The sequence below is a fragment of the Podarcis vaucheri genome (genome assembly GCF_965113315.1).
Source record: "Podarcis vaucheri genome assembly, chromosome: 1".
NCBI lineage: Eukaryota > Metazoa > Chordata > Lepidosauria > Squamata > Lacertidae > Podarcis > Podarcis vaucheri.
In genome coordinates this window covers 62,546,693-62,562,004 of record NC_138759.1, presented here as the reverse complement: position 1 = coordinate 62,562,004, position 15,312 = coordinate 62,546,693, and the positions used below count along the sequence as shown (strand labels likewise).

The following is a 15,312-nucleotide window of genomic DNA, read 5'->3' as shown; positions in this document are numbered from 1 at the left end:
ACAGAAAGAATACTATCTTCAATCTTTCATTTGTTTTAGGACTTCAGAATTGAAAGTAAGCATATTCTGGTCCCATCCATCAGCTAATGTACTATGAGCTATTGCATGCGTAGGCAAACTAAGGTCCAGGGGCCAGATCTGGCCCAATAGTCTTCTAAATCCGGCCAGCGGATGGTCTGGGAATCAATGTGTTTTTACATGAGTAGAATGTGTCCATTTATTTAAAATGCATCTCTGGGTTATATCTGGGGCATAGGAATTTGTTCATTTTTTTCTTCAAAATATAGTCCCCCCCCCACAAGGTCTGAGGGACAGTGGACCAGGCCCCTGCTGAAAAAGTTTGCTGACCCCTGAGCTATTAGATTGTGTCTATGAATTTGGAGGGGGTATCACATTACTACATGTTTCTTTGTAAGCTGCCTTTAAAATCATTTGAATGAAAGTCAGGGTTTAAGAAATCTTACAAATTAATAAATAATAGTAGATGACATGATGTGGCGAGGGAAAACTGGGAAGGACATAGAGTCTGGTTTAAAATTCACCCATCAGAAAAGGCAGCTTCTATCAGCTTTGCTGAGAAACAAGCTCTTTGTTTTTTCTTTGCCCTAGCATTACATTGCTAGGATAGGAGAGGGAGATGCTATGAACCAGAGCCACTCTATCAGCTCTGCTGAGAGACCATATGCTTTGGATTCTCCTCTCCATGAGCATTTTGTATCCCAGCCTTTTGTTACAGCAAATTTATAACTTTAAGAACCAGTGCCTGAGATTTTCCCCTCTTCCTCCCTCCTCTGTTGTTATTGCATCATGTTTTTTTAGATCGTAAGCTCAAGGAACTGCCTAGCTTTTTATTGACCTGTAAGCCATTCTAGGAACCTTTACAGCTAAATAATGGGGTAAAATGCTTTAAATGAATGAATAAGGACTGATGTTTTCATATTAAATACAGAATTAAACCAACCAAGTTTTGAGGATTTGCCAGCGGTGCTTTGCTGGCCTGGTCTGATGAACGCTGACTATGCAGTTCCCTAAGCAGGACGTAAACTAGCAATACAGTCATACCTCATGTTACGTTTGCTTCAGGTTACGTTCTTTCAGGTTATGTCCTGCGGTGACCCAGAAGTACTGAAAAGGGTTACTTCCGGGTTTCGCCGCTCGCACATGCGCCAAATCACAACCGCAGATGCGCAGATGCGCCACTGTGGGTTGCGCTCTTTTCATGTTGCGAACGGGCCTCTGGAACGGATCCCGTTCGCAACCAGAGGTACCACTGTACTTTCCTCCATCCTGGGCTGAGCAAGTTCCAGCTGCTCAGTCCCACTCTCTTATCCACAGAATTCCTCTGTCGGAACTGTTGCCTCAGCCTGAGAACTGCTAACTGTCAGCAAAGAAATACTGGGCTCCATCACAGACTGAGAACGTTCTAGCTGTTCAGTCACACTTCTTTGCCTCAGAGGTACTTACAGTAGGAGGGGTTGACTTGTGCCTACTGACTCCAAGGAAAACCAAGCATGAGGGCAATAAAAAATAAAAAAATTAAAAAGCTGCCTGAATAAACCTGCCATAATTAACATTATAAGCCTGCCCTGCACTTAGATACACACGAGCCCTACACTGGATAAAAGCTTCCTGCATTGGAGGGGGTTGGACTTAGATTATCCTTGTGGTCCCTTCCAACTCTACAATTTTATGATTCCATGTGCATTATAATTCTGTGCATTATCACATAAAACACTAGTTCCCAGAGGTATACAAAAATGGTAAGAGTGTGCAAGCTGCTTAGACATTTTGATGATGATATTATATAAATCATGTTGGAAATAAAATAAATGAAAGACTGGGCAAGCACAAGTCCAAAAGGCATGAGCAGTGCCCTGTCTCTGGAACCGTAGTGAACTTGGCCAAAGAAAAATGGATGGGGAACTAGAATGCTAACACCAAAATCTTTAAAATGTGCACATTCAGGTAAGGTGCAGTGGGAAGCTTCCATGGACTTTAAGGCATGTTAATTTATTACTGTGTGTTTTGGGGATCAGGGACTTATGCCTGCAATTGTGTTGCTAAATGGTGTGTTTCTATCTAATGACTGCATAGGTTGAACAGACCATATATTGGTCACAGTAGAATAAAATGCTGCGTGATGCAGTCATGCAATTTCTCCTCTTCAGTATTGGGTGACTTTTGGATGTCTGAAACAGGGTCAGCAAAAAAGTAGGACAACTGCTGTAAAAGATATAGCATACTGTCTATTGTCATATTGTTGAAACTCTATCATAAGAGCCTATAAATCCTAGCCAGTATGACATGAAGTGGAATTACAAGTTTCAAAAGAAGATATGAGCTAAGCAGGCACATTTCAAGTGAACATCTTCATAAGGATGACAAATCCACACAAATTTTACACCAGCTACAGTTGTTGTTCCCAACACCTTCAGAATGACACAAGTAGAAAACAGGAGCATCCAAGGTCACTAAACTGAAGATACCTTTAGCAGAAGAAATAAGCTGAGTAAATAAATAAATAAAATAAATACTTTCTGGAAATTAATATACAAAACTCACTTAAATTTAGCCTTGCTACAATCAGAAAAGAAAACCCATCAAGGTCACTGCCTGACACTGATGATAATTCATTTCTAACAATAAATAAGACAGCTAAATCTTGAACAGGAAAAAGTTCAAAGTACTATATTTGTACAGTCTATTCTTGCAGTCTCTTTTATTAGGGCAAGCATATTTTTGAGTTCATGAAATAAGTCTTTTTTTAAAAAAAATCATATTTATTAAATTTTCCAAAGCATAAAAGATATAGAAAAACAAAGAAAAGAAAAGATAAAATACACTTAAAACCTTACTTTCATTACCAACTTTCTGGGACTCCCCCCTCCCCCTCCCAACTGTATTCCCCTTTCATTAATTTGGTTCTACAAGCTCTCGCTCCCAGTTTAAAACTTAATTTGTTTAACCCATTATCCAATTTAAATTATACAATCTTACCACCATCCCACATCATTAACAGAAAAAGAAAGAAAAGATTTTTCCCCAAGATCCACCCCAGTTTCCTTCCACGAATTCCCTTTTTTAAACACGTCCAATCAAAGTAACATGATATACAAGAGTTATATAAAGATATAGAAGATAATAGATATATTTAAAAAAATCAAAAAAATTGTTACACAGCCTTTGGATCCCGAATCTCCCCCCCCCCTTCCCCGGTTTGAATTCCCCATGTCCATCAGTCTGTATGTTGTCAACCTGGAGGTCTCAAATCCATGGCCAGATTTCTCCCCAATTCCCCCTTGCCGGTTTTCTTTTAATTTATTTATTTTAATGATGTTTAACTTCAAACGTCCAATCTAAAAAAGGCCTTTAATTTCCTTGATCTTTACCGCTCCTCCCATTGTTCTTTCCATGTCGTAGTCAGTCCTTTGTTCTTTTTATTCCTCACTTTCTCAGGTTTCTTGTCCTGTTCAGCTGCTAAAACGTTCTAATTCAGAAATCTGGTGCCTCTACAGAGGTTATTGTTGTTCAGGAACAAAAACTTACGTCCAGTCCCTTCCTTTCTTCAATAGAAAATTCTATTGTCTCCTTTATTATAAACACCTCTGTAGACAAAATACTGTTTCAGTTTTGCAGCTTTCCCAGAAGATAACAAGTCCTGTGCGAATCCAAGAGTATTTTTCCACTTACGACCGTTCTTGTAATGTCCCGAAACCCCTCTAGGGGGATTGTAGTAACTTTGTTTCCTCTAATCCAAAAGTCAAGTTGTTGTTCCTTATTTTCGACAGTTTATATCCAAATTGTAGCAAATTGTAACAAAATTAACCAGCAAAGTCCTCATAACAAAGTCGTCTTTATATTCTCCAACTTTGACAGCTACTTTGACAGCTGTCAAAGTCTCCGTCTCTCTTCACCAGGCTCTGCAAATCGCCCCGGTTCCCAGGGGGGGGTTACCTTTTCCTTCTCACCCTCCACTCTTCTCCTCCAGCACAGTTCTTATAATTTCCCATCGTGGAATTAATCATTTTTATCAAAAATATGCTTCTCCTTTCGACCTTGGTTACCCAGTCCTTGTTTTAGAATGTTTACAGTGGGGGGGGAATGACTTCCTTTTTGGATCACCCCCGCTCGTGCCGAATCCGAAAAAAATTTCTTTTTTTTCTCCTTTTAAACCCAGTTTCCCAATTACTCACAGGTTGTTGTTGATAGTCCGAATTTTCAATGGAAGAAGTCAGCACTCTCCGTCGAATGGCATGTGGCTTCGCTCGGCAGGGAAAGCAGAGGACTCACAGCACCACGCCACTCCCCGGCACCCGATCCAAAGCCTTTAAAAAGGCTCCTTCACGAGTCGGGAGCGCGCTAATGGTGCCAGCCGAGTCACCCATGTCCACGGGCTCCGTGCCCGTGGTTTTTAAGGGTCCCTGCGTCGCCGGCGTGGTAGGACCCAGCCCCTGCCGAGCAGACTCCCTCCGGAGCTCGGAGGGAGTCCGCCATTCGGCGATGGCGCCAACCCGGAAGTCCGAGTTCATGAAATAAGTCTTGACTTGCTGCCATTTGTGATGGTTCCCTTTGTGTTGTGCCACAGCATGAAGCAAAGAAGCACACTCGCTCCATGGCTGGACGATGATGTTGCACTGCAACCTGGACAGGTAACAACCCTGGAGATAATCAGCAGATCTCATAAAGGTACTTGTATGTCTCCTTCTCCCCCCTCTCTCTGTGAAACTAATAAAACAATACTCGTCCACCCATCTCCGATGGAGGTGCTTCAGGGAAAAATGGTCACCTCCCATATTTGTGTCATTTTCACATTCTTCAGTACAACTGTGCTCATGTTATCTGAAGATCCTCATCATGGATATTCCAGATCACATCTACTTTATTTCTTCAGCAGGATGAAAACAACAAAAAGAGAGATGGAGGGCAAAGGTAAGAAGGGATTGGTGTGAGCAAATGTAGTTGCATGTCCCTAAGCTTCATTTCAGCTAGAGATGAGGCATCAAGTCAACATGCGCAAGATTAAGTAATATCAGAAGAGGAGCCAAGAAGTATCAGCCCCTTTTCATCTCTATCAGGCATAACTTGCCCATTTCGTTTACTTTCTATGCAATTGTAAAGTGCTTTTCCCCCAACGCATTTTACTTTTTTAATATCCCTTGGGTCTATTCTGTGTTCATTTTTCAAACACAGTTTTATAACAGTCTCCTTACTGATAATTCATATGTCCCGTCTCACAGAATCTTTTCCTTAATCATGTTGTGAAAAGCTTTAGTGTGCAGTATCCATGGAAAACTATACAATATTTTTGTACATTAATTTGTTCTTTTCACTGGGGAAATATTATGGCTTGTTACTGTTCAAGTTTTCTGAATAGGTTTATTCTCAGTTTTATCCTTTTTATTTAATCACAGCATTGTTACTACTACCTAGGGGCACAACACAGCTAATGTTGAGCACCTTAAAGTCCAACTGATTTCAGTGATGGAGCTAAGCATGTGCTTAAAGCATGGGTAGGCAAACTAAGACCCAGGGGCCGAATCCGGCCCCGGTTGCCTTCTGGATCCAGCCCGTGAATGGTCTGGGAATCGCCATGTGGCTCAGACTGTTCGGGCTGCGCCAGCGCGTGTGTTCGGCAGTGCCTCCTCCCTCCATTCTCCTGGCTTCTCCCTGCCCTGCCTAGAGCCAAGAGGAAGGGGGCTGGGCTTTGTTGGTGCCAACAGCAGCAGCATTAACACTCGAGTGACCGCCATTGTAAGCAGGCTCAATTTGGGCTTTGTTGCTGCCAGCCCCTCTCCGGAGCCCTTTCATGCGCCACTCATCGTCCCGCCGCCGTCAGCCCCTGACGCTCGCAAGACACAGGTAAGCAGCCACCGGGGCTCATCCGGTGCTGTGGAGAAGGGAGGGGAGAGTTGGGGGGGATGGCTTATCTGAGTAGAATGTGTCCTTTTATTTAAAATGCATCTTTGGGTTATTTGTGGGGCCTGCCTGGTGCTCTTGCATAGAATGCTGTGTCCTTTTATTTAAAATGCATCTCTGGGTTATTTGTGGGAATTCGTTCATTTATTTATTTTTTCAAATTATAGCCTGGCCCCCTACAAGGTCTGAGGGACAGTGGACTGGCCTCCTGCTGAAAAAGTTTGCCAACCCCTGGCTTAAAGCTTACCCTCTGAAATACATGAAGATGACAATCCTATACACACTTACTTAAGAGTAAGTCCCACTAACCTCAATGCAATGTTCACATATTCATGAATAGGACTGTGCTGCAAGTGCTTAATTCTGTCTAGATTGTTCCCTAGAACAATGACCTAAAATGAAGGTCTTATTTGAGAGGGGTGTGTACATGCTGAATTTAAACCATAAAGCACATTAATATACCTTTGTGGGTAAAATGTTTCTTCGCATATGCACTATCTTTGTAATTCTGAATCCTATTATCCCTCATAGAAATAATCTCTAAATATTGTCTAAGTACATACCGTAGCACAATGGCCCCAATCTTGCTAGCTTCCATTCTAGTCAAGTTGGCTAAATCTTAGAATCCTTCTACCACAGTCAATGGTTGAGACCCATTGGAAAAATGGCTTTTTAATGATTGCAGCCATAGGCAAATGGCACGCACAAGTCCAACTCTTTCATTTAAACACAGTCTAGGCCAGGGGTCAGCAACCTTTTTCAGCCGTGGGCCAGTCCACCGTTCCTCAGACCATGTGGTGGGCTGGACTGTATTTTGAAAAAAATAATGTACAAATTCCTATGCCCCACAAATAACCCAGAGATGCATTTTAAACAAAAGGAAACATTCTACTCATGTAAAAACACGTTGATTCCCGGACCGTCTGTGAGCCAGATTTAGAAGGTGATTAGGCCAGATCTGGCCCCTGGGCCTTAGGATGCCTACCCCTGGTCTAGGCCACCATTTCAGCACTGTAGATACTTTGACTTAGATTGTGCTACACAAATGCATAACCTTCCTTAATTGTCTACCCACCAAATGTGGTGACATTTGAAAACTTACCTACAACAACTTCTCTTGAAATAAACTAGATTTTGCACAAATGGTCACCACAAAAATGGTGTTTGACAATTTATATGAACTCACAATAAGTAAAACAGGAAATTTCCCCATTAGTGGAAGCCCTGTCTTATCAGGTTCTTCAACTGCAATAAGAGTTTCTAAGCATGCTCAGACAAATGCATTTTAAACTCCTCTTCAAACATTCATGCAAATTGCACAAAGGTCAGATGACTAGCTATGTGATTAGGGACTCTTGCACATATGCCCCTTCCCCAGCCCTTAGTTTCACTTTTTTTGTATACTCAAGTAAATGCTTGAAAACAACTTTTGTGGTAATCATTTGTGCAAAATCTAGTTTCATTTCAAGAGTGGTTGGTTATCTATGTTGCCTTCAGATGTGACCATATTCGACGGAGTATGGACCAATTCCTGTACCTTTCTAAAAATTTCTGCCTGATCAAGTTTCTGCTTTTTTGGTGGAGAGGGGGGATAAAGCCAGTTGATAACCGTCTAGGTAAACCTTTCCACCTGGAATCTTAATTGTGTCAGTTGTCCTAAATGACTCATTATGAAAGCAAGTAATTTACAGCAGGTCATCGAATGGTTTTAAAGCCAGGAAATAGCGACTGCCTCCATGGTATTTTACCAGCACAATCCGATAAATGTCTATTCAGAAGTAACTCCCACTGAGTAAGGAAGGTAAGGTGAGTTGGTATGCAACTGCAATCTAAGAGTTCTTTTTAGGTGCAGTGTTCTTAATAATAATAATAAGCAAAAGAATAAATTCCACAATGAATAACTTTTGAGTATTGTAGTAATTTCCCAGCTACTGGATCAGTGAGTGGTGCCATCTTCCTTGAAGAGTCTCATCTTTATTTAATAATCCTCCACAAACTACCATGTTATTGTATACAAACTGATGTTGAATAATGTATATTTTATAGTCTACTCAGAACCTACAATAGCAGTGGTATCTCAGAAATGCAGACAAGTTTATTAATGCACCATAAAGCAAACTGCATCAAGAACAAAAATCATATCTGTCTACCACTCCACATATTCAGTGGTTCTTGGCAGCTTACTCTACTATAAAAGAAAATTATGGTCACAGTTTAAAAGCCACATGGATCTTGTTTAAAAGACAGTTATTCTAGCTTAAAATCCACATGTACCTACCCCAAAAGATAACTGTGGGATCCATTACACTGTATAGTTCAAAAATGCAGTTTATACCACAATGAAAAGAGTTAAGAACCTATGTAAATAATCATATTCATGAGCAGTAAACCAAAAGGTATTTTAAGTGCCTCAGAATACCTTTCCTGAGTAGTAAATTATGCAAAAATCAATTCTCATAATGTCTGTGCATGCAATAGTTGCCAGATGATAAATCAGACAGTGAATTCCTAACACAGCCCAGCATCTTGTGCAGGCTGAACTTAGGCAACTGTCAAGGAATATGAATAGTGTATACTCATTTTATCAAGTTGTTGGAGAAACAGACCCACCTCGGCAGATGGTCCCATTCCCCACATATCCAGGCTTGCAGGTGCAGCTATGTCCCCTGACTGTGTTAGTACAGATTGCATTCTCATCACAGTTGTGCTGTCCGCTGTCACATTCATCACGTTCTACAAGAAAACAATGCAAGAGAAAGTGAGCAAGGGGAGGGAGGGAAAATAAATTTTCAGCTTGCTGATCTGACATTTGAAAAGCTAGTTATAACTAATGAATGGTTACTACAATGGCTGAACACAGCAGAAGAGACATTAGATGCAGAAGCCTGACATGGACCACTTCCATTTCAGGTTTTGATTCATGGCAGACAGCCTACAAATTTTAGACAGAAAAAAACCCTATATAGTTAAAAAAAGGATAGAATCAGAATAGAGTAGAACAAAAATGCTATCTAGGGATGAATATGAATATTATCTCTACAGGAGCATACAGCTTAAATACTAGCTCTGTTATACATTTCTCCCTAGATTTCTGGAGTTATTACCCTCAATACATCCTTTTGCAGAGCATCTGCCCCCTTTTTGTAGAGGATGGATGCTAAAAAATCAGTAGATTTACCTCCTTTTGAGATACATGGATTAGAGGCAATTAGAGGTGGTGGGATCAATAAACAGGCATGTAAAAAAAATGCAAATATAGTTGAAAGGACAGAAAGGCAAGCGGAAAGTTGGAGGTTTCTCTTCCTGCTCCATCAAAAGTTAACTCTTCCTCTTCCCAGCAAGCTGCCAATTTGCTAGACAGGCTGTAGGAAGACGTTTCCTATTGGCTTCAAGCAATCTGAACTGAAGAAGGATTAACTTTGGAAGGGAGAGTAAAGCAGGGAAGGAATAGAAGTCAATATGTGGTGGTGACCAAGTCTCCCAAAAGTCTATTCACCACAACACATTGGCCTTCATTTACAATAGTGAATGGATCAATGGTTTTATTTATATCTGGAAGAAAGTTACAACATGGGTTTCAGAGAGAATCTCTTCTAAGTTCCCCATTTCCCCTGTTATTCAGTTTTCCCTGACTATATACAGTTCTGATTACTTAGTTCACTGCTGAAAAGAAACCATGAGAAGAGGACAGAACTTACCAAAAGCCACATACTTATCAACTCTAATGTTCATATAATGGCCACAACCATTTCAAAGTGCATCTGCAGAACAACTGTATCTCCAAGCTACAGATAGTTATTACTGACTTGCTATTCAGACAAGGGAAGGCTTCCTTTAGAGCATCACATCGCTTCGACTTTGATTTAGAATGTGAATATCCATTTATTATGTGAATGCTGTCAGCACGGTGAGGATCCAGAGAATAGCAGCAGAGGTTTTGGAATATGTGCTATACAAGGACAATAATGAATGGACAAGCATTCTTAGCTTGGGGAAAGAAGATTAAGTGGAGCTAGTAGAACAGGTTTAAAACTGTATATATCAAATGTTTGTCATGAAGAAGATGGAACTTTTTCCCATTGTCATTGTGAGAAAAGCGGGGCACAACTGAATTGAGCACCAGCAGCATGCAAACAGGCTGGCTGTGAGGGAACAAGGTTTGCAATGTGCCAGATGGACTAAGGATCAAACAGCTGTGAGAAATTATGGAACTTTTATCACTAGAGATTATTAAAGAGAGGCCAGAGATGTATCTGCCAAGGATGCTCTAGGTAAGAATTTCAGCACATAGTAAAGCACTGGAGCAGATGTCTAATGGTATCTCTTCCAAGTGTGTGTTACTATTGCTCTATTGATATAGGAAACTTGGAAGAGGGTATTTTGAGATAACAACAGTATTTATTTCCACATCTATAATGCCAAGCTCCCGCTATAGGCATTCTGCAAATTTTGATTCACCTGAACACTTTAGTGGACACCTTAGCACCAAACTTAGAATCATAGAGTTGGAAGGGATCCCAAGGGCCATCTAGCCCAATCTCCTGCAACACAGGAATCTCAGCTAAAGCATCCATGACAGATGGCCATTCAACCTCTGCTTAAAAATCTCCCAAGCCACTGGTTTGGGTCCTACCCTCCAGAACAGGGGAAAACAAGCTTGCTCCATCATCCAGGTGACAGCCCTGGATGTCTATCATATCTCCTCTCTGTCTTCTCTTTTCCATGCTAATCATACCCAGCTCCCTCAACAGTTCCCCATAAGTCTTGGTTTCCAGACCCTTGATCACCTTAGTCACCCTCCTCTGCACATGTTCCAGCTTTTTAAATTGTGATGCCCAGAACTGGACACAGTACTTCAGGTGTAGTTTGACCAAGGCAGAATAGAGAGGTACTATTACTTCCCTTGATCTGGACACTCTGCTTCTGTTGATGCAGCCTAGAATAGCATTAGCTTCTTCTTTTTTTACTGCTGCATCACACTGTTGACTCATGTTAAACTTGTAGTCTACTAAGATCCTTAGGTCTTTTCCACATGTACTTAGTTTAGATTTATGCAGCTAGTTATTGCTGTCTAAGAATAGAACCTTACATTTGCCCCTATTGAAATTCATTCTGTTAATTTTGGTCCAGTTATCCAATCTGTTAAGATCATATTAAATCCTGATTCTGTCTTCTGCAGCATTAGCTACCCATCCCAGTTTGGTGTCATCTGCAGACAGAATGAGTAGATCATCCAAGTCATTTATAAAGATGTTGAACAACATTGGGCCAGGGACCCAGCCCTGCAGAACCCCACTTATCACGTTTTTCCAGGATGATGAAGAACTATTAGTGAGCACTCTTTAGATTCAGTCAGTCAACCAACTACAAATCCACCTAACAGTTAGCTTGTCCAGCTCACGTTTTACTAGCTTCTCTGCAAGAATATCATGGGTGACTTTGTCAAAAGCCTTACTGAGCTCAAGATACACTACATCCACAGCATTCCCCTGATCCACTAAGCTTGTAACTCTCTCTATAAAACTTCATCTGCTTCCCTCCCAAGCTCTTTTCTCTTTTTATGAAGAGGAGCTTGAAGAAATTCTAACATCTGTCAACACAGTGCAAATAGCTTCTGTAGAGGTGAAGCTCTCACACTCTCTTTTTATATTCTTAAAGGGATAAGATTGGAGAACCAATGACATGCATGCATCTGCCATGCAACTGTAGTATGCGTCAAATGCAGGATAGAGTAATAAAAACTTCTCTTGTGGTTGTCTGATTCTCTTAATCCAAAATGAGTACTGGGTCTTTAAGGCAATAGAAAAAAGACAAGAGCAACATCTTCAGTACCATAGCATGGGGCCTGAATGTGCAATAACACAGCTTTCACCATTCCTGCTGCTCATTCACCCCTTGCCTCTGACACAGTCAAAGCCAGAAGACACTGAACAATCACATAGCAGAGCAGGTGAAAGGAAGCAGCAGAAGCATTGCAAAATTACATGGAGGGTGGTAGCACAACTGAATAGTAATTTGTGAGTTGCACATTTATTTTTGAAAGCATCACATTTTGTGTTTTGATGCAGCGGTCAAAGACCACACAAAATATGTGAACTTTTCTTATTTACGAGAGATGTTCATCCATTCATAAAAATGGAAACTCATTGAAATAATGACTAATAAATGCTTAAATTCTAATCTTAAATGCTTCCCTACGAGAAACTAATATTTACATTAATTAAGTTTACTTATAAGAAATTGCTGTAGATTATTGTCAAAGTTAATATGATAGCTGTGGCAAAGCATGATGTAATTTATAGATTTTCCGTGTGTTTAGATACATTTAAAGGGACGGGGTGGCGCTCTGTGGGTTAAACCACAGAGCCTAGGACTTGCCGATCCGAAGGTCGGCGGTTTGAATCCCCGCGATGGGGTGAGCTCCCGTTGCTCGATCCCTGCTCCTGCCAACCTAGCAGTTCAAAAGCATCTCAAAGTGCAAGTAGATAAATAGGTACCGCTCCGGCGGCAAGGTAAACGGTGTTTCCGTGCGCTGCTCTGGTCACGGCTGGACCTAATGGTCAGGGGTACCTTTACCTTTACTAAAGAAACTATTCTCATCCCATTCTAATTCCATTGTCTGTATCAGACAAATTTTCATATCAAAGCCTTGGAGATTATTTTAAGAACGTACAGTTACAAAGAAAGAGATGTAGCCTTGAAAATTGGATAATTCTACTAAATCTCTCAGTAGTGGTCTACAGATTAATTAGTAACTGCAAGGTGTTTTTATCTTTTCATATAGAAGGCAGTACAGGAGATCAAAGTAGCAAAGTAGTTATCAAGTAGTTGGTGAACTGCACTCTGCTTCTTTAATTCCAGCTATAGCATTTGACAACAGGAAGATTTTTGCTCACCTCACCATCGACCTTGCTGAACAGCAAGAGATACAGTGCTTTTACTGAGGGTAGATATACATGAAAAGAGAAACTGGCTTTTCACAATGGAGGGAAATAACCAAATGAACTCTGTTGTGCTCTGTACTAATTCATATATTCATAAGAGATTTGAATACTGAGATGTACAATGAGATATCCATGTTCAAGGATAAGAACTCAGGATGGGGATTTTTTTACATATTTAATTCTGCATACAATTGAGCATGTGGGAGAGAAAGAAACATCGTATCAAGTGGCCCTTAATACACACAAGGGACTTTTATATTATTGCTATCACTACTGCTACCATTATTACTACTGCATTGGCACGAATATAAGCCGCACCTTTAAATTTCGGGGGGGGGGGGAGAGAATACCCGAATATAAGCCGCTCCCTTAAAATTCCGCAGGAACTCACACCTGTTCCATTTTACTGTTTTGGCAGCGATATCGTAAAAGCCTATTTTTGTAAGGTCGTGAATTTAAGCCACACTTTAACTTTTCACGATCAGAATTGGGGGGGGGGGGAGTGAGGCTAATATTCAGGCCAATGCGGTATGTCACTCTCCTCACAAAAGTGACCCACAAAAGCAAACTTACATTAAGACCAATTAAAATAAACAGAGTCAGTAAACCCCCCCCCATCAGAGGCAGGAGAGGAGCAGCCAGTCAGCATCATCCTTTTTATTCGACCATCAGTCAGAAAAAAAGTACATTTGTCAATACACAGTTAAAAGCTCCAGGAAGATTTTAGAACTTAGCCAACACTAAAATGGGCTAAACAGATAGCCCCATATCAATACAATCAATTATAGTCTTGCGACGCTTAAAAGCTAAAAAAAGAAATTTGGCCACCAAGGAAGGTATAGCTCTAGTGACGTTATTCAGCAAGTATAAAACCTGGATTTCTCCGGATAGGAAGCTAGATTGACATAAGAGTGGGTCTATAAAATTTTGTCTAAGCTCTGCATAAGAAGGGCAAGTCAAGAGGATGTGTTCGGTGGACTCAACCACACCCATGGCACAATGACAGGTTCTCTGGGCGTATGGTACTCCCCTGTACCTTCCCCACAATATCGCAGAGTCAGTAAAACTTAAACCAACTTGCTGCCCTGCTTTTGCTGCTGCTTCCCGTGAAAGAAAGAGGAGGGCCATCCCTGGATAACCCACCCACATCCCTGGAACATCCCTGGAGGACCCAACCACAGCAGCTGGCCTTGACGCCAGACTTCTTGGTGGGCTGGGCAGATTTTAAAAAACAACAGCAGGTTGATGTGAATGGTTTTGGGAAAGGGCATCAATGGTGCTAGTACATGGGAGTATTGTTTTTGTTTATTCTTTGTGTACTGCTATTGTTTTCCCCTCAATATGTTGCATGGAATATTATTGTGTTGCATGATTCCTCCACCCCATTCTTCTATGGTATAATGCATTTGCGCAGCTTTTCAACTTAAGTCACTTGGGGACGCTCTGGATGACAAGCAACTATTAAGTTTAATAAATAAGAAATCATAAAAACCTCAAAGCACCTCTATACAGATAAGAGACAGGTCTTACAGATCCTGCCCCACTAAAATAGGCCATAGATGCCCGAAACCCTTCAAATTAAGGTCCAAAAGTCTGGGCAAAAAAGTCTAGGTGGAAAAATGGCAAAGACAGCATGTTTACTGGAAGCCGAAGCACAGGGCAAACCAATGCAGTGACTTTTGGGAACTGTGTGATGACAGCTTCTCCCAGAACCTGATGGGAACCATCAACAGTTGCAGGAATAAAGGATACCACACCATATATTGACGGGAAAGTATTATGGAAAAAACTGTCACACGCAGGAAAGAATAAGGATTGCAGCTAAAGTTCCTCACTTGAAACTTTATCAATTACCTATTATACCAACAAAGACGCGGGTGGCGCTGTAGGTTAAACCACTGAGCCTAGGACTTGCCGATCAGAAGGTTGGCGGTTCGAATCCCCACGATGGGGTGAGCTCCCGTTGCTCGGTCCCTGCTCCTGCCAACCTAGCAGTTCGAAAGCATGTCAAAGTGCAAGTAGATAAATAGGTACCGCTCTGGAGGGAAGGTAAACAGCATTTTCGTGCACTGCTCTGGTTTGCCAGAAGCGGCTTAGTCATGCTGGCCACATGACCCGGAAGCTGTACGCCAGCTCCCTTGGCCAATAAAGCGAGATGAGTGTTGCAACCCTAGAGTCGGTCACGACTGGACCTAACGGTCAGGGGTCCCTTTACCTTTACCTTTATTATAGCAACATGAATAGAAATCACAAGATTATAGCTTAGAAGAATGTACTCAACTCTAGCATGCGAGGGGGCCAGTTTAATTAAATTGTATAATTTGAAATTTGAGAAATTTGTATTAAGAATTGTATTAATTGGATAAAATTGGTATTGTTATAATGAGGCTGTTATTGGAATGATATTGAAAAATCAATAAACATGTTTTTTTTTAAAAAAACAAAAGTTTGG

At 41.1% G+C, this 15,312-nt stretch overlaps 1 protein-coding gene across 4 annotated transcripts in view; it reads right to left on the bottom strand.

The window, feature by feature from the left end:
* Positions 1-15,312, bottom strand: part of NELL1 (neural EGFL like 1) — a 382,749-nt gene that overhangs the window by 118,984 nt on the left and 248,453 nt on the right. For all 4 annotated transcript variants that reach the window (XM_082195852.1, XM_082195851.1, XM_082195854.1 and 1 more), the window contains one exon: positions 8,527-8,649. In XM_082195852.1, coding sequence (XP_082051978.1) covers positions 8,527-8,649 — 123 coding nt within the window. The remainder of the gene's footprint in view (positions 1-8,526; positions 8,650-15,312) is intronic.